At 34.5% G+C, this 21,095-nt stretch overlaps 1 protein-coding gene and 1 long non-coding RNA gene across 12 annotated transcripts in view; one reads left to right on the top strand and one right to left on the bottom strand.

Moving 5' to 3' along the window:
* Positions 1-21,095, top strand: part of LOC129787469 (uncharacterized) — a 64,084-nt gene that overhangs the window by 39,797 nt on the left and 3,192 nt on the right. For all 11 annotated transcript variants that reach the window (XM_055823063.1, XM_055823064.1, XM_055823065.1 and 8 more), the window contains 2 exons: positions 5,410-5,503; positions 18,191-18,359. In XM_055823063.1, coding sequence (XP_055679038.1) covers positions 5,410-5,503; positions 18,191-18,359 — 263 coding nt within the window. The remainder of the gene's footprint in view (positions 1-5,409; positions 5,504-18,190; positions 18,360-21,095) is intronic.
* On the bottom strand, positions 6,702-8,116 carry LOC129787476 (uncharacterized). The gene is made up of 3 exons (XR_008750234.1): positions 7,961-8,116; positions 7,680-7,759; positions 6,702-7,591 (listed from the first exon to the last, which is right to left on the bottom strand). It is a non-coding gene; the product is annotated as an uncharacterized LOC129787476 (long non-coding RNA).

The following is a 21,095-nucleotide window of genomic DNA, read 5'->3' on the forward strand; positions in this document are numbered from 1 at the left end:
TTGTATATATGTACCTATATACATTATAATAATGTCTAACAAGACGATGCAGAACCAAAACATTTAATTTAAATAAAGCACAGAGGATGGTTGTAAAAAAAAAACGTAAATTTAGAGATGAGGAAAGGCATTGAGAAATTCCATCGACATGTCAGTTAAAGTCGCGCTTCAGAAAAAAAATGCTTGTCGCGACTTTAATTACAATTCTTCATGACAAAATGTGTGCTTCAGGTAATATTTTACAATGGCAAATTGAAGCAGTAAATTCTATTGAATCTACATATCTGCAAGAGTATTATCTAATTTATTTTATATACAAGCTTGGTGCCAATGCCAAACTTAAGAGATGTTATGTTATTTCTTTTACTCTCGCCTTTATGGTTTTAGTATATATGTAATAGTCATTTAGTACTGTTTTGCTATATATGTATGTAGGCAATGCAATAGTAAAGCATATTATTTCTCTTTATAGAGTATTTAATCTCTTTTCCTATCATGTGGCTTCATGTCAAGCTGTAAGAATTTCTTAATTACCTACTTGATATTAAATTTTATCTGCAAAGTTCTTAAGAATCAGGATAGTAAGATAATTAAAGTTCTGATTTTTGGACTATATTTTGTTTAAAAATCTTTAACGTACATTTAACGGATATTTTACAACAATTTCTAAAAACTTTTAAAGAATTTAGGATTAAGCAAAGTGAAAGCTGGTGAAAGTTATCATATGCAAAGAGAATGAATAAAATGGAGGGAGAAGACTTATAATTTTATTTTAATTATAACACAGTAAAAAATTCTGGAACTGAACTTTCTTAATTTTTTTATATTCTGAATTATTTTTTAAGCAAACTACATGAGCTATATGTAATTAATACACGTAAATTAAAATCATTTCTACTTTTAGCATTGAATAATAAAAACATGTTTTTTGCATGCTATTATTATTATTTTCAACCAAGCGAAGAGACAAATAATATTTTGTCAATCCACTCTGCACAATTTTCTCTTTATGAAATAAATTCGGGTTAATAGAACGAAAACACTAAAAGATGTATTTAGTATAAAAGAGCTAGTTCATTATGGATCCTCTTTCATGTTTTTGGTGTCTTCTTTTTTTTTAGAATTTTATTGATTTCGGGGTTTATTGCTCTGACAGGGTGATGAGAGAACATTTTGAGAGCTTTTCGTCATGATTTTCCAAGAAGGAGAATATACAAAAAGAGAAATATTTAATGAGGTCCACCATTGACGACGTGAAGAAACCAAATTGATGCCACAAACGCGTATATTCGATAAAAATGTTCAAACTCTCTTCAACACGGCGCATATTTTCTCATTAAATCTGGATTATTCTGGACGAGACCTCTTTGACTTAACCCAGACGTGGGGGATTTCTTTCGTTGCTGTGACTGTGTATACAGGAGGTAATCTCACATCATGATCCAAGTGAAATTGAAGGCGCCAGTTTGCTTACAGCGGGATTTTCTATTTATTTTCTGTGGGGGACATTCTTTGAGATTTGTTAATATTGTTACAAAATTCTATGCGCGAGATTTTCCTTATTGCATGTGGCAAGGAGGAATTGTAAATAAGAAAATTTTTTATTGAACGTCGTAGTTGTGGGATGTCGTGCCAAAAAATTTTACTGGTTTTATTCATCGTCTCATTAACTACGCATTATTCCTGAAGAAGAATTTCTCATGCACACATCTTGTGGTGAAACAACAACGCTATCATTGTTTGATTGTGCTTGATATTTTGTCGTACGGAAGCAGCTGCCTTATCGTGAGTCATGTATATATAGTACGCCACACATCCAATTAACCGAAAGTGACCATCTATCAAAAGACATCATTTCCTTTCGTGTGTGTGACTCTTTTCCAAAATGTTTTGATTTATGGGAAAAGAATCACTCAATGAAAACGCCCACGCGCACGGAGTTTGTCTACTTCGATGATTTCCAGACGTATGACTAAGAGCTACACGACGTCAAATGTGGCGCACTGTAGGCTGGCTTGAAAGTTTGGAGAATCACAAACTTCTTATTGGTGATAAAAACTATTTTTATGTCCTCATTTGCATTCTTTTGATTGGCAAAAAGAATTCAGCTGATTTTGCCCTGATTTTAGAATCAATATTGAAATTTTCTTTAGAAATTCTTGATTTCTTAAAACCAGAACACAGAAGAGCTTTTTAGAATTTATGCATATTTAAAATGAATTAAGAGAAAAAGCTCCCTCTATTTGAGCTTAATTTTTACAGTCCCCTAAAGAACTCCAAAAAGCTTGGGATTTTTTTCTCAAAACTTTCAGCATTACCCATACCTATCTTCTGTGCACCAAAAGCCGGTTGTTTTATTTGGAGCCCAATTAGACCATCCAGCACGCGCAACATCCAAAGCGAGCATCATTATTGATATTCATCCGAAACTGTATTTCACGTCTCTGACGTCACCAAGGAATATTTATATTCTTGTAAATTGTAAGAAAGATCATTCGCTCTAACGTGTTTCGTGGAAACACGTTTTGTTCTCCATATGCAACACATTGTGGGTTTACAGAGAGAGAGAGGCAGAAAATCCCTCAAAATCTTGTACGTTTTGTCAGAAGTGGGTTCTGTCAGAGGCTAAAAAAAAAGATTTTTTCCGCGTTATTATTTTGTTCTTTTGCTTCTCAGTAAAAATGGGGAAATGATAAATACGCAGTGTGTTGAAATCAAAATGACTATCGTCAGTGATTGCGGTTTGACGCATCAGACCTCTTTCTCTCTGCGGATGCGGGAGAATATGGGTAGGCATAATGGGGCCAACAGTCGTATATCATTTTTCCTCTTAATTTTCATATTTTCTTTTATTTTTCTCTCTATAGCGAGTGATCTCAGAATGATTTCTCAGAATCACACGGCTCTCTCTCTGTGTCTAAAATTATTCCTGTCGTGGGGTATGTCTCCAAAATATACCCGCGCACAATATCTTTCTTTCGAGACACACTGGCTCGCGGTTTTCCTAATAGAAAATTGCAGAGTAATATATTTTCCAACTGAAGCTGCGTGCGTGTAATGTCAAGTCCGCGAGTTTTCCTGGTAGAAATAACAAAAACACCGCATGGGGTTTCCATTTATTTTATTTTTTTTTCGGTGCAAAACATGTTTGCGATTATCATGTGTTTTTCGCAACTTCGTGATTTAACCAAAAAACCTATATAGCTACATGTGAGATTTACGTCAAAGATGTGTTGATTTCAATTTTCCTCATCATTTGCTTTTATATAGAATTTTCCTCGCAACAATACACCTCTGTGGCTTTTCACAGATTTACAGCTATACGACTTTTTGGATTTTCTCACCCACCGATTAAGCGTGTAATTGAATTATTTTGCTAAAATTGTTTTCTTCTCAATTTAATAAAAAAAAATATTTGAGAGACATTTTGCACAAAATAATAAAGGATAGTTAGTGAAGCATGAAGATCGAGAAGGGGGTTTATTTGAAAATAGATTTTAAACTTTGAATCTTTGTGCTATTCATGTCTCAAGCCCAAGCATAATAATACTCCTGGCAGAGAAAATAGAAGCACCACAGAAAATGTCTCTCTATGTTAATCTAATTGGTCACCTTCCTCTTCGATCGAGGGCATTTTATGCTCAAGAGATTGATTTTTATTTTATCTTAAACTACTATGTTATATAGAAGAAATACACGGGAAGTTTCCCATTGAAAATCACGTGGAAGTATTCACCGCATATAAAATCTCTCACATCTTAAAGTCTTATGAGAATTATCGCGATATATTGAAGGAATTTTTGATAAGCACTACCGTATTTTGTTTGAGATAATACTATCTTGTGCCATGGTGGTTTTTTTTTAAAAAAGACCGCGACCACAAATTGCATGGGGAAGGTCGTAGTGAAGAGTTTGTTTTGTTTTGACCTAAAATAAAAATGACAAGACTTTGTTCTTCTATGATTTTTAGGGCACGTCCGATAACGATATTGATCAGAGGATTAAATACAATATTGCTCCTTATTTTTCTTAAGAATTTGAGATTTTTGTGGTGCAGAAAAACAGGAAAAGTATTGTAAAAAATCTTTGTCGTGTTTTTTTTTCATTGACCTACATGATGAAATTTATCTTAATTTTATTTAATTTTAAAGTCAATATTCCTGCTCTGTTATGGAAATTTTATAATAATTAATTAAACGCAAAAATTATCTCTGCTGGGGTAGATTGCGTGTACTTTTCCATCCTTAAATCTTGACCCAAAACCATTAATCCAAATTCATTCAGAATCTCAAATCATACATAATCTTCCCTTTCCGGCAAAACATCTTTGAAAAAAAAATCAATTTACGTAAGGGAATGAACTTTCAAAAAGTCTCAATGGGCTGACCAGTGACCACGGTTAAGCCTCTTCAGTAATTCCTTAATCTGCAAACTCGCCCGACATAGAGCTTGCAAATGGTTTCGGATAACAATTGCCCATTGTTTTGACGGTTTTGACGCACGACACCCCCCAAAAGGGACTTAATTTGGATTTTCATAATTTTTCACGTGATTATTGCTGATTTTCTGCAATTCTTTATCACATAATTCCATTTTTTTTCGTAATCCCCCTTTGCTCATCATTTCACCAACGGCTGATTTCAAAATCTCACCCCATTTACGATAAGTTAATGAAGACATATATTTTGATAATGGCAAAATCCACAAAATGTAAGGTACACGAACTGTTTTTGCACTGCAAAAGACGGTGAATATTTTTATGCAACCTTATCCACTAGAGCCAAAATAGATCTCACATGAGCCAGAATTAGCTTGTGCGAACTGATAAATGGTTATGTGGTGTTTCGAATGATTTTCCACCGTTTAACATCTCCGTATACCACGACATAGACTTTCCGCCGAAAAAATAAAGTGGAGGGTCATTAAATTTCCCATCGCATCTCTCTTGCCTCATGACTATGACGTCAGTGGTGAAAAACGAGTATGTGCGTTTATTTTGGGAAAGGATCCAGAAAAGATTTAAAGGTTTTGCCGTGACGTCAAGTGTCGCGCATTAATTGACAAAAAGACAAGAAAAAAGACCAACATGTTCACCTTCCAACGCCAACAAGTGCGGAAAAGTTGGTGGGAAAATGTTCATACATAATGCGCAAAGTAATAACACCTCCAAAGATGAATGACGAGTAGTTTGGGAGCCGGTAAAAATCTTTTAAGTAATTAATCTCATACACGTCTGTTTGAATCTTACTTCCTGATCTTCTTTTATGCATGACGATGGTGATTTGGAGGGATGGTGTTGTAACGATATAATTTAGTCTATTTTCACTCACCCAGTCTCTCTCTAAAACCAGAAGCTTTATGATTTGAATGTGCTAATTTTGTACTCATATGCGTTTTGTGTACTTTCAGATGCTCCAGACGATGTTATTAACGTTGTTTATGGAGTTGTTATTGCCATGCTCCTTGTTGGTGTTATTATCGTCCTAGTCGCAGTTACAATCAGGTATGTATACATATAATTTATGTGTGAAATGAGCATAAACTTTGGACCACGCATGTGGTTTTTAGGTGGCTCTCCGAGCCATCTAAATTCATCGTCAAGTCCAAAAATCTCATTTAATGTTTTCCTCGTGACCAAAAGGGACTTCGACACCACAGGCTGACTTCTGATCGTACGTTTTCATTATACAATTTGATTGATTATCAATTAAGACAAGACAGTGATAATTTTGCGGAAAATTTTCCAGTGTGATTGCATCACGCGCCCTCAAAAAGAATATTGTGTGAGGTTTCAAAAATAATATATAAAGCAAATAAATCTTATGTTTATTGCTTCTGTGGAGTTATAAACAAGAAAGTCTTCCTAGTCTCTCAGCAATTAGAGTTCAATACAACATCGCCTCTATATTGGTCATTTTAATAGCACATCTCAGCAATGATTTTTCGTTTGACGCGGCAATATACAATACAACATGATGTCCCAGATGACAAACAATGTAAACCAAATCAACAAACTATAGTGTCTTATTGACAAACCACACAATTCAATTCAATTGATTTTGACGCAACTGTCTCATTTACTGGGTAGACTAAAAGATTAACGTTACGCGGTAGAGTTGGGGGGTAAAAAGCTTCACCACAAATCATTAACACTTTACTGACTTCTTTGTGGCTTCTCCGCAGCACGTGTTGGATATGATGTTGGGATATGGAAATTGGTTTATTGGAAATTATGTATCAACAAAATATTTTTCACAAAACCGTTGAAGCAAATAACAGAGCAATGATTTCTCAATTATTTCCCATCAATTTCTCCTTATTCGTCAATCACGGTGTTAATTTTTTTTTGAGGGTTAAATGTACCGCGATGAGTGTTTATTAGCACCGTCAACGTCCATGTACAACACAGAACAACATAGCAACAGACCGTTTCAATCTCTCCCAACAAACATTCAGCAATCTCCTCCTCGTGGGGTATGAGCGTGAGAGCTTATTTTTCCAACCTTCTTCGCACAAAAGGGTGCAAAGAGGATGTCTCTTTACATTTTTTCCAGATGGACGCTCTTTCACAGTATTTTCCTCACGTGCGAATTTTTACCTCAATTTAACGTGCTAATGAGCACCATATAGCCATCACATGATCAGCGACACATATAAGCAAAAGAGAATGCTACTAAAACTCGTCTTAAATGTTGCAGAAATTTAATCATCTGCATTTTCTCAATGCCTTCCAAGGTTAAGAATTAATTGAAAACTTCTTTTTCTTTAACATACATAATGCTTCAAAACAATCTGTCAATATTTTCCCACTGTGGCGAGTGAATGGGAGTGTGATGATGATGAAAAAAAAAGTCTTTCTTATCAATACTGATTGCTTATTCTAACAATGTTATTTATAGTTGCACGAATGTATTTTCTGATTCATTCCCATGCACATGAACTTTGTTTAGATAATTTTCAACCGTGACTATGGAAAATTTTCAAATGCAGCTGATTTTTGTATTTCAAAGCGTCAGCGGAAATTATTTTTAAATGCAGGAGAAAATTCCTATCGCCAATTTAAATGATGCCTACGTTAGAATTTACATTATCTGTTTAATTTTTTATTCTTCTTTTTGTATTTTTAATATATTCTGCTTCATCAACTTCACACAATCAACATTTTATCATCTCCACCACGGCAGAATTTGCAAAAACTATCTTCATTTTCTGTATTTTCACTAATTTTAAAATTGTATAAACTATTTATATTGAAAGCTGTGAAAATATATACATAGAAAAGTGTGCTGAAGGAATATAATTTTCGCAATAGAATTTATATAAACTTTCCCATTGTATATTGAAGAGTGAGAGAATATTTACACGAAGGCAGAACTTATTTTCTGCCAATTAACAATTTTATCTATTTGCTTTGTTTGCGGTGACATTGAAAGTTCTTCCCCGGAACAGATTCGTGAAGAAAAAAAAACTGCTGCAATTTGCTTAACAGCGGACCTCAATAGTCTTATTTTTGTATTCATGTAGGATGATTAAATGGAGCTTTTAATGCTGGAACGCCTGTATGTGATTCTTCCTCATTGAACGTCTATTTCTGTTGGTTGAATATTAAAGAGGGAAATTGCTTTGCAGTGAAATTGCATATATAAATGTTTTATATGTAGAATTTCCTTCTAAATTACCTTCCATTGCGTTATATTCTCCATTCTAAACCTCCCCATATCTTCCTCATGTTTTCTCAACGTATCCCACTATTTGAATTCTAAATGAGGTACCGCATTGAGAAATGCAATAATTTATTAATTGTCGATCATGTGAAAATGTATATAAACATAGTGAGTTGTCACATCCATGGCAATAATAAAGCTAAATGATATTTATTGTGTGCATAAGCGACGAACGTTGGTGGATTGTATGATTAACGTGGTGGCATAGGCAATAATTATATAGAAGTCGCACATACTTTCAAAATGCTTCACCATGCTTGTCGTTTAGTGCCAAGAGAGTTGAGGAGAGCAATTAAAAACCACACGATGGTTGTTTATTGACCTTTTTGAGTGTTGCTTAGCATCTCAATCCTCCTGCATTTCCGATTTTCTTCGTGCCATCCACCACACTAATTTATTGCACATTTAATGACACGAACAATAAATCAATCACTTTTTCATCCTATAAATAGAGCTTCGAGATTGAATTTTTTTGGTCATTTTGCAGTGTGTAAGGAAAATACAAAGATGTGCGTAAAGAAGCAAAATCTACGAGCGTGTGTGAATGTAAATATCCGGTGGTTGATTAGAATGTTCTCGCCGTTCACATTTAATTGCCACACGAGTTTTATGTTGAGAGATAACATAAATCGGAAAGATTATTCCAAAGAAAAGCTTTTCTTCATTTATTATTTTATTTTCAACTAAACAAAAAAAGCTGCTCAGAAAATTAAAAGCTCAACGTATATAGCAGAAATTGAAGAATAAAGTAATTTAATTTTATTATTTTTTTTACAGCTTCTTTCTGTTCTTTCTTTACAAAATGTCATAAGAAATTTTTCCATTACTTAACCTACTTCTTCTATACATTCTTCTTCTATATAATAATTGAAATTTAGCTCGAGAACTCTCTGAATAACTGGCATATCAATTTGAAAAATCTTCGTGGGGAAATACGGTGAGGCATAGCTTATTTATTTAAAATGGAGAATTATTTATTTTTCAAATTGGATATGAGTAATACTGTTTCAAGAGGAAATATGCCTTCCCTCCCGTTGATTGCTAATTGAAATGGCAAATGTAGGTGTATTATACTTGTAGTGTTGTGCAATGAAGTTGATTTCTTATTGTATAGTATTGTGTAAATGAGAAAAGGGCGAATTTATCTCTCTTAAAAGGGGAATTTCTTGTAAGAATTCCCGAGAATTCAATAAATCAATTGAATTTCAATAAAATGACAAATAAAGAAGTGAATGAGGTTTCTTTTTTTGATAAGAACTTTACTTTCAATGGAACAATAAATAAAATAATTAACTTTTTACTTGAATTTTCCTATCAAGTGTTGGATAAAAGAGGTTATGAAGAGTTGAAAAGCCCTCAATTTCCGATGATTAAGCTGTGCCTATTTCTATACAGAGAGAGTGTCAGCTTTTGAACTACTTTTGGAATTGTGATTAAATTCCCTCTCGAACATTGAAGAGAATAAAATTTAAAAAAAAATAGAATATTCTTTACACAATGATTAAGGCTTTTATAAATTATCTCTCTCACATGTGTGTAGTCATTTTCTTGGAGTTGCGAAATTGCATGAGGAGAATGATCATTTCCTGAGCGCGTGGCTTTTCTCAATTTCTTTGAAAATTTATATTCTCCGCAATGGAGAGTTAGTGGAATAGCACAGGATCAATTTATCTTCCAAACGAGGTAAATTGTCGCTTCGCTCCAATTTACCTCGCCCCGCTTCACGGGGAATTCTTGCGCTTCGCGCAAATTTTAGAGGGAGAAAGGAATTGTGATGAATTGAAATATATTTAATGGAAGATTTATTCGTTGGTAAAAACCGCCTGGTATCAGTAGTCTCTGTACCAAATTTCATCACGATCGGACCAACGGTGTAGAAATGCATAGCTGAACAGACACCATATTTTAGAGAGACCTTTCTTTATTATATAGAAGATGGGCCACGCAAAAACCTCCAACAGATATTTCAAAGGGAAAAAGTGAATTTCACACAACATTTTTGGCGCAAAATTCAAAAAGTAGTCAAAATAGCATGAATTTTATATGGGGGCTATATGAAGGGGGGCTCTGGGGGGAAAATGAATGTCGTTGGTAAAAACCGCCTGGTATCAGTAGTCTCTGTACCAAATTTCATCACGATCGGACCAACGGTGTAGAAATGCATAGCTGAACAGACACCATATTTTAGAGAGACCTTTCTTTATTATATAGATGAGCCACACAAAATATCCAACAGATATTTCAAAGGGAAAAAGTGAATTTCACACAACATTTTTGGCGCCGAATTCAAAAAGTAGTCAAAAAAGCGTGATTTTTATATGGGGGCTATGTGAAGGGGGGCTCTGGGGGGAAAATGAATGCCGTTGGTAAAAACCGCCTGGTATCAGTAGTCTCTGTACCAAATTTCATCACGATCGGACCAACGGTGTAGAAATGCATAGCTGAACAGACACCATATTTTAGAGAGACCTTTCTTTATTATATAGATGGGAAATGGGTATGTTGTTTAACAAAGAATTTGTGGAATTTCCTCAACATCCAGGCGCGTTTCTCATATGGAATCTTTCACACGTACCTCTGTCTGAGATTTTAGTTGGTATAGGTTTAGTTGGATAAAAATATTAAAAGTAATTTGGGAAGTATTTTTCTGACGTCATTTGCGACTTGATTTAATGAAAAATCTCCAATAATATATTGTACCATCCGCACCCAATTCGATGATCAATTAACTCCCCTCAATTGATGCCCAATAAACACGGGGGTCAATTGATTCTCTCTTATGCTCAATTTTCATATTTCTTATGATTCTTTCATCCCACATTCAGCAAAATTGTCGCGCATTTGCTCTTTGCGTGTCTCTCCATTTTTTTCCTCTCAATTTTTCCGTCCACCAAAGCTCAATGACATATTTTTCTTTCACACGGCCTAAGACAATTTTTCCCCAATTATAACCATGTTGCATTTATGAGGGATATTTTTTCCGTGATCAACAATTTTATGATATCACGCAAAGTATTTATATTGAGAATGATTTTTTGTGGTGCGACACAACAATTAAATTTGGGGCGCCAATGTTTATCTCCTCCAACTCCCTTCCACCACACAAAGTCTCTGCGGCTTTTCCTTTTGAAAATTTTCCTCTTGCATGTGTCTCCAATTTCATCTGTGTTTTTTTTTTGCCTTTGACGATAAACAGATTGACCAGAAGAACTTCACTCACTTGAGAATGTCTTTAAACCCACCCACGATGGTAATATTCTGGGTTAAAAACCGCAAAATTGCTGTGAATGGGTCTCTTCGTGTTTGTTGAACAATGCAAAATGTTCTTGTAAATAAATTCTATGGTGAGAAATTTTTAGAATTTAGCACTCATCTGGTCCATATTTTACGGTCTCTATTTAACTTTTTCTTGTGTACTTTTCGCACTTGATTTTCAGAACACGATATCCCGCGCATGAGAAAATTGATGGAATTTGTCAGTTTGAGTAATTTGCCAAATAATCCCCCTGTTATGCCGTTGAGTGTTAGTGACCCAATAATGGACCAAACGTGATGAATGTGAATCGGATGAGAACAATTTTGTGTAAGGAGACTGTTGAACTCTTTATGGGTGAATGTAAATAAATTTGGGGAGAAAAATCAAAATTTTCCACTGGCAATTTACTTGCTTTAAACAAGATGGAAATACTCGCAAAGATGCAAATGGGCATGTTGAGTGAATTATTGTGTGTCTTTATTATTTGATTATGTGAATTTACGTTATTTTTTACAGAAGTAACATCAGATCGCGCGGGAAAGACGATCATGATGGGAGAAGAAAGATCATATTATAAAACGGCACACGCGTGGCTCCGATTAGCAAGAGGAAGAGATAGACCAAAGTTTTTCCGGTGCATTTGTTTGAAAGTTTGATGTCTCTGACGATTAATTTAAAGTGAGACAGAATTTGATAGCCCGTCTGTCTGTGTAACCAAACCCCGTGCGCTTGGATCAAATATTAAGTCTACCGCTTTTTTTTGTGCAAGAAGGTGTTCGCGCTTTTTGCCCAGAGACTTCTTGTGGCCATATGGAAGCTCATCAGACAGTGATTTCAGCAATTTTTCCTCCTTTCCTTCAATTTCTTTTGCCACAATCAGCAAGTAGAAATTTTTGGAGTGTTGAATTAACAACGCGGAGAAAGATCGCGATCAATGATCGATGACCACACAAAGGTTTTGTCCGGCTGTGATTTTTCTCACCTTGACTTGCTTTTTCCTCCAAGCACTGAAAGCCAATCAAAATTGTTGACACATTCTTTAGATACTTTCAGATATATACACATTTTCCGGCAATTTGAAAGTTTTTCCAAACAAGTACACTGAAGGTTTTCCATATGGAAGATAGATAGAGAGTCCAATCGAACGAACACTTCCCACAAGGTGCTTCCACTTTTTTTTTTCACAGAAACACTTTGACAATTTTGAGACATTGCAAACTTGCCGCCGCGTAATCTCTTCAGACATGATTAGATTGATTAAATATTTGAACAACCTAATTTGATAAAATTCGTTTTTTTTTTACTTGTGTGAGCATTAATGAAATATTTTAGCATTAGTGCAGAAAAAATACTTAATAAATTTTCATTTCTCAATGAATTCTTTGCAATCTCTCTCACTAAATCGTTCAACTGGTGAGAGGGCAGTCAATGAGAAAATTATGTCTGATAAACCATGAAGTTCCAAGAAAAAAATCAGTGAATGGTAATTAAGAAATTGTTTTAAAATTATTGAAAAGAAAGATTGTTATAAAAGAAAACAATAGTGAAAAATTAGGAAAATTTGACACGCTAAATAAACATTCTTCTTAAAAGAATTTTTAGGATTGCTTTTCTTATTTTTTAAGGAACCGTGAGATTTTTAAAAGTGAAATTTTTGGTTAATTTAATTTGTCTTTATTAGTGGGAAATTAATGGCTAAGTGTTAATAAATTAGCGACATTAGCGATTACGGATGTAAAGTTAAAACAGTTTTTTCGGTAATAACATGCCTCAATGACTGTCAAATTAATTTAGAGCCAAAGAAATTGTTAAATTAAACTAAAACTTGTTTAAGAAATAAACAAAAATGACAAAAATACAATTTCTTGTATTTTTTTTAGTAGAAATTAAAAAGAAAAGATTTTCTCAGGGGAAAGGGAAATGTTGTGCTAAAAATAAGATTGTTTACAATCCAGGGATGTAATTTCAAGGCATTCAAAGATAAATACATTGCTCTGAATTGCCCCTTTGTAGTAGTCGCGAAGTGCTGCTTTTTGCGCAATTAACCGTGTTGTACCAGTTCTTTTCAGGGTGCGTGTAAAAAGAATTCTTTAAAAAAAATTCTTCTCAATGTCACGATCGCTATCAATTAATGAATTGTTTGTACTTTTAAAAACCCATTGCGAGCCTTCCCAGCATGATTTTTTAAAGAAAATAATAAACCACCCATACGTGTGAGCAAGAAACTGTAGGTGGATCTTTTTTCTCTTCGTGCTTCCTCCTCATGTTATCCACGCGCAATTAGGTGAAAATTGTTCAGGTAATTTCTCACCTGGTGAAATCCACCTTCTTATAGGTGCGCGCCCCACTTTAACCAAGAGTTTTCGGGAAGGTGAATGAGTCACATGTGAAGTTGTAAAGTGTAAGCATTAGGTCGTCTTATTTTTTGTTTCTTAATGCGGACGTTGAAGTTTAGTGGAATTTTTAGCAACAGTATGTTGTGTAGTGTGCATACGTTAAAAAAAACTGCTGAAATACATGCAAAATTGTAACTAGTGATCATACATACAATTTTCATGGCACAAATAGCGACGGTTTGTGTTATTGAAGTGAAAAAATATTACCTTGGTGAATAATTACGGTGTATATACCTTCCAATGCAATCAATATACGGTCACAGATATTCACGCCGTTTGCTCATGCCATTTTATATTAATGACACGAATAATATGTTGATTTTCATGTACTCTCTGGGTATATCTTGCTTATTTTTTTTCACCTATTTGCTGGAGAAGGTATATTGTGTTGTATGTATATTTCAATAAATAATTATGTATTCTATATAAAGCACTTGACGACATTTCCCCGTCTAAAAATAAACTTCACAGCCAATGGGGAAGTGGACACAAGGAGGAACTTAATACTTTTCCCCAAAGGAAAAATCATATATGTACAATGTGTGCGATGAGGTGTTTGCATTTTTAAGTGGATTGATGGACGGGAGTGGGATTGATTGTAAAACCGATTTTTTGAGGTTTTGCTGAATGATGAATGAACGATGAAGACACCGCAATTGGGAAAAACCTTTTGGGGTTTTTTTTTAGGAGCTTAGGTTTTGAGAGCGCGCGGAGGTTTTACGTGTGCTGATGGGTTTTTACGTTTGGAGTTTGTGGATTTTCTTGGGCAAATCCCTCCCCCCTTGTGGCGCAAATGCCATACAACAGTCTCTCTCTCTAAAAAGACACACTAATTTATTCCACCACTTGGCGTTCCATCCACTCCATTCCGCGATTTTTTTTATATTCATTTTACACTCTCTCAACCAAAGAGAGAAGACTTGCTATATACGTTTACAAAGTCAATATAAAACGCCAGCTCAGAGACTCGACCACTTCCAGTTGCTGTCTCTGAATCTCTTGGTGCTGTTGGGTTTTGCTTCGGAAGGTGTGTGGACGGTGTTGTGTGTGGTGTTTGGTTTGGAGAAGAAGAAGTGTTTTGGGTGTGAAGAAGTGTCTCTTTAGTCACAACTTCCTGAACGGATTTACCCTCAGGCTGTATTTTGTGCAACAAACACGGATTTAAACAGACAACCCCACAATTTGACCATGGAGGAAGTCTATATTTTGCTCTTTGTCACCAGGTAAATGATGAAGTACAAGTGTGAAAAATTCATACAAAAGCATTTTGTAAATTATTTCCACCTGTGGAGTCTCTGGCGCACGGTTGATCCTCACGACGGTATCACAAACAAACCACGATTTGAAAAGCTTGTATAGCAAAATGATAAAAAATATATACACGAGGAGCCACATGTGTGCAAAATCAATATATATATAGACAAAAGACTTAAAAGTACCTCACGCAGACAATTGATTTTTTGCCATTGATGGATTGGATAGAGCGAATCCCAAACGAATCCGTAAAACTAATAGATGAATCGGAGGGGCTCAATTTCGCGCATTTGATTTTTGCGAAATTTTCCATTCTGCGGTTTTTTTTTCGTAACCAACCCGCTCAATTGGCTCTGGCACAATATTTATTTAAGATCGCGATTTGTATGTGTGGTCACGAGCTGCACGAAGAAAAAAAACACAATCCAACAGATTGATCGAAAAAAAAGTGGCGGGAGGGAGAAACTTGAGAAGAAAGTACCGCGAATGCGAAAGAAGTTTCATCCAAATGTGACCTCAAAGTCTCCATGAAATTTTTTAGCATTTAAGCACAACTCATTTCGCATTGCAACTTTTTTTTTCGGTGAGCTTGCACGCCTTTTGATCGATGAGATTGGGATTCAATTTGAAAGTTTTTGGGTTGGAGGTGGAAATGTATGTAAAAAAGACTTTGAGCTTTTTTTGTTACACACTCCTCTTGCTTAATTGCAAGTGTCTGGCTTGCAAAGTTGATGATGGCTTTTAGACAGTAATTGAGAATGTTTTGAAACGGAAGACTGAGTATATGTTTTGGTTTTATGGATGGTGATTGGAATTTGCTTGGAAATGTAGATTAAATTTAAAACTCAAACGCGTTTCCGGCTTTAGTGTGATGAATTTTGATACGTTTTAAAAAAAAATCACGGTTACATTATTATGTAGGATATACATATGCATATAGCAGAAAGATGATTGAAGATGAGGATATTAAATTAAATCTTCAACTTTCAAGTTCTTTTGTTGTTTAGGAAAATCTTAACGTTGTACCAAAATTTTAATTAATGTTTTTTTTTCTTGTTAAATGTGTTAAGAAACATAAGTAACCTTATGTAAGAAAATTGTCTGTCTTGCTGCACATTTACGCTATATACGAATGAAGGTCGACGTTAAAGCTTTTTTTTATATATATAAAACACTCATAAGTCGTATGAGTGTCTCTTGCTTTTATTTGTTATTTTTTTACTTTTTTAAGTACACGTTCTACATAACTTTAAATTAATGTTTTTTTAACCAGTTTTTTCTTTCAAATTCTTTATTAAATAAAATGTATAGTAGTACAAAATAATTATTTACACCCTTGAATTACTTCTAGTACAAAATTATTATGTCTAATTAGCTGAAATTGCTCGCGTAGATTACATAACATTACTTGTTTGATTTCTCTCGACAAATATTTCTTTTTTTTTTGAAAAAAAAAATCCAACATAAATTGATGCTTTTGGGGGGTAGAGTTAATTTACATAACTGATTTTTTCCGAGTTTTTAATGAAATTAATGAAAAAGGAATCCGCTTGAGTGATATCTTTTTCTTGTCGGAGGTAAAATGCTTAAATAAATAAAATAAATTTTATATAATGAGATATTAAGTCTAGAGGTTGTTCTTTTTTTTTTAACATTTTTAACATACACGAGAATCTTAAAAAGCTCAAGAATCTTCAACATTTATTTTGTGAATAAAAGAAAGACCCATGAGAGGGGATTAAAGTCTCTCTTTAGCTTAAAGAACTTTATGATTCCGGACTTCAAGTTTATAAAAGCACGACAAGGTATAGGTATTTAATTGATATTTATTTTGAAAATAAATTAGTTTTCAACATTATTGTGCACATAGTTTAATTTTTGAGAGGTTCTAAAGGTTAAATCGTGCGCAATTAATCCACAAAAGCCACTAAAATCTCATAAAATACTTAATCAATTTGTTAAAATATTCGTGGCATTGCAAATTAACTTAAAGAAATTTATTTACTTTCCTCCTAAAGAAATAAATCTAATATGTAGCATTTCATTGCTAAAGTGTGTTTGTTTTATGAATATGTATACCACACCATAAACATGCGAATAATATACAAAATTTTGGCAAAGTCCAACAAAAATAAACGCCTCATTAGAATTGGTTCTTGTATTGTGTAAAAACTCATCTGTACAATGAGGATAAATTGCAACAATGAAAATTAGAGGATATATGCTCGAAAATTCGCCAATTGTCACCATCAAGGACTAATGGAAAAATTCCCCGCAAATGTTTTTTTTTCACGCCATTCCAGCACACAATGTTATTGTAGTAAAGCATTTCGTCGTAATTAAATGTAGTCACCTCTTTGGTAATCACCCCAGAACACGATTCTGAGCGAAATAGTTGCTTTCTGAGGGGCAAAAAACGCGTCATCATTTTTTTATATGCTTTTTCCGACACTAAATGGAAAAATTCATCGATGAGCCACCGCTTATCATTTTTTTTTGGGAGAGTGTATTTTGAACTTCCTCGCGATAAGCGAGAAAAATTCCCAAAAGAGCATAATTATGATTTTCCGGCACTCTAGAGGCAGGATTTTACATCCTTCCAATCCTTTTTAATGCATTTTCGCGCATTATAGTTTTTTTTTGATGAGTTTCTTGAGGTGCGCGATTTTATGAGGAGATTAAAATTGTAAGAGATTTCTTATCTTTTGTGAAGAAATGCAATCCACTATTGTTTGGAATGAATCAAACAAACCGTTCAACATGAGTGTGTATAAAATATGTATTATATGTATGGTTAGATATGTATATATCTTTCCCCTCGAAATAGCTTGCGCGAGGAAAAATGTTGTAGAATGAAAAGGAGAGAGAATAAAGAAGCGATAACTGACTTGCGAAGTAGATCTTCGTGCTCGAAAAACCGAATGTGTGGACTGACGTCAGATGTTCGGATAACGTATATAAGCGGGGTATGTGAGCCCACTTCTCACCAATTCTGCATGTGTAGCTCGAACTATTCGGACGGTTTAATCGTTCCAGTGGAGAGAAAAAGAGTTTTGTTCACGTAATTTGATACAATTTCTCAGTGTTGAATTCACTTCGTGTGGCTCTTTGTTTGTTATTTAATGCATCGTTCCCCGGCATAACTTCCACGGCGGAAGTTTAAGTGATTAAGTTCGGAGAACTAAAGAGAAAAAGACACTATATAGAGAGAAGAAAAATTATTGATGGGAAAAGACAGTAGAAATTGTGAAAAAAATTTTGTGAACACATTTAGTGGGTTGAAAAAATTAAGAGACTCCACGGGCCATAGTTGAGAGAAAATTAAATCCCAGAATTTTCCTGGGAAAACACATATAAAGAAAATTCATAAATTGCTGAGAGACCAAAGAGGAACTAAAGGAAGACTTTCTGCCTTTTTTTTGGCCAATTTATTCCCCCAAAAACAGACACAATAAATTTGTGATTGAGAACAGACAATCAGCCTGTGATAGCGAAACCAATAAGAGGAGAAATATGGTCGGAAGCAACGGAACACTAATGACAATGCGGCTTGTACGTAGTAAACTACGGAAGCGTGAAGAGAGTTCCAGTTCAGTCACAGTTGAGGCTCCAACGCAGATTGTTCCGGCTGTGCCAGAAGCCCCAGTCACATACCGGCAGAATCCATCCAGTGTTTGGGTCTTTCCACCATTGCCGCCTCAGCCAAATCTCTACTGTGCTAATAGTCAAGTAAGTTCAATCACTATATAATTTATTAATTTTTCTCACCCCTTACTAAAACAACCCCCTAAAAAAAGTAAAAATCCACATTCACTGAACCCGACTTTTGGGTTCTTTTTCAATACATCATCGTTGAATGAATTTTTTTCTCTCTCTCACACAAATGCTTGTGATTTCTTCTTCCTGCTATAAATCCTTAAATGATCGTCTGTGACTGCTATGCTACATACATAGAAAATGCAGAGAAAAGAACAAGCCAAGGAGACAAGTTTCTGCCATATGAAGCCACTAGGGAAGCGCAATGAAAAGACGGCATTTTTTTACGTCTGCGTCTGTCTTCTTGTCCAACTCCCCCCATAGTTTGAGAGAATACTTTTCTCATGGTTTTCTTCTTATACTCTGCTTGAGGATAAGGGGCAATGCCTCAAAAAAAGAAAGAATAACCATCAAGAATCCCAAGGCAATAAATATATGCATAGCTATATATGTACATAATATAGGAGATCCAGTGGAAGACGATTGGAACATTAAGTTCGTTGATCTTCATTCGGGTTCCCTTGTCTTCCAACAAACCTCTCGTACCTAGGAGAAGGCGCGAGATAAAAATTTGCTGCCTTTTGCATCTTTTTCTCATTTCGATGAAAAATGTACGTGGTTTTTCAACATCTCCACGATCGTGGTGGTTGTTTTGTTTTCGGGGCAAGTCGCCATTCGCCTTCCTCTTACAGTCTAATTATCGAAGTCTAAATGACTGAGCGATGGAGGAGACCTCGCTAAAGAAGAAGGAAGAAAAGTCAAAGAACCAGACACACGAGGTGGGAATAAAATCTCACACGAAAATTTCCTGGAAATTCTCTCCTTATTGGTTTTTATTTTTATATTATTTATTTTTTCCCCGCGTGAACACAAATCCCACATTAAATTTATTGGAACAATTTATGAGGGGATATGTAATGTGATATTTTTAAAGTAACTGCGGTTTGGGGATGAAAATAATATTCCAAAAATATAATATTCTTGATTGGTTTTCCGTTCGGTTGTAATCAGTCGAGGACATCGTTTTTAACCGCCGCTTGTCGCACGATAAAAATTGTTAGGCGCCGTTGGGAAGAGCAAGAAATCATGGGGGGTCTATCATTGAGCAGATTATGTACAAAAAAAATTATTTTGCCTCAATTAAAGAAATTCAAATAAAATTCTATTGGTTGAAATTGCTTTTAAATTATCCAAATTTTGCGTGTACAAATATTCACATTAAGTACAGAAATAGAACAAAATTTATTATTCTATTCATCATTAATTCTTTATCCAGGAAGTAGCGTACTTTCAATTAGAATAATAAAGGATTTTTATTGGTAATAAATCATCAAAAAAATGTCAGCAATTAGAACATTTTATGAGGCTTGAAGAAGTTTGGAGAAAAAGTGGATAATAAAAGTCACATTTGGATGGTTTCATTTTTAAAATAGTTTTTAAATGCTTTATATAATGTTCTGGACGTTCTGGACAAAGCTTAAGGTCAAATATTGCAAATGTGGCAAATTTTAAAGCAAAAATCATTTTATTACACCTTGTTAATTGTTTTATTTCCTTTTTAAAAAAAATTAATGATTTTTGCAATTAAAATTATTTTTGTACATTAATTCTGCAATAACAAACCCCTGAAGAATAAACACCAACACGAGCAATTGGTTTTTTTTTTGTTAAATAGAATCGATTTGACTCAATGTGTATTTATTTAATTATTTCTCAATATTACTCCAAGTAGTGCACGCTTTAATAAGTACACACCACAAGAGTAACTAGATAAGGCACTCTCAAAATAACTTTTTATTTTATGAAATATATAAAAGCTATGCTTTTTTGTGGGGACACTTTTTTTTTCTTACAAAATTCGCTTATACATTACGCGACTATGTGTGTAAACTGACACGGGGTCAGTTAGTTATGTAGACAGTTTTTTTATGCTCTCCCCCTGAGGCCACTGTCTTCATTAACGGTTTGCAAAAGTAAAGAGAACTGCATTGAACTTTGTTCTTGATGCAATCGTCTGGTGAAGAAGTGCAAAATATGCGAAAAAGGTGTCACACGATACGGGGCTTTGGAGAACTTTGCTTTCTGGCACATGCCAATGGCGCTTTTAATTAATTTTCTGTTGAGAAAATTGACATGTTGTGAATTGAAAAGAAATAAATACAACAACAACAAAAATGTAGGACGATGGTGGGAAAATTTTTCTTAATGTTTTCAATGAAAGTGAAATCGTGAGGAGTCATTGAATTCTGGGAAGAGGAATTGGCAAATTGAGCGTTTTCTCATACAATTAGCACCATTTCATGAAGCATCCACTTGGAACTGCCGAATGAGTCACAGCATGGCTCGTCACTTCCACATATGAGCCCGCATAGTTCTAATCAGCGGAACATTATGAAATTCTCATATTATTAAGAGGCGTCTTGAGAAGAAAAAAATATGATCTTTTTTCAAGAAGAAGAAAAAAAAGCAGCTGCCACGCAGAGACCAGCAAAATCTCGATTTTTTGCCCCCTCATATCACCCGCGATATATACATAAGTAATAGCTAGATGGAGCGCGAGAAAAGAGAATGGAAGAAGCTTAATTGAATGCCACATTAAACTTTGAACTGCATTGACATTAAATTTCCTGTGTGTGTTGGATTTTTATGCCAGTTTTGCCTTCAAACATTTATTTGCAATTTATTTAATATGCCAATGGAATATTAAGA

The sequence above is a fragment of the Lutzomyia longipalpis genome, chromosome 1 (genome assembly GCF_024334085.1).
Source record: "Lutzomyia longipalpis isolate SR_M1_2022 chromosome 1, ASM2433408v1".
Lineage (NCBI taxonomy): Eukaryota > Metazoa > Arthropoda > Insecta > Diptera > Psychodidae > Lutzomyia > Lutzomyia longipalpis.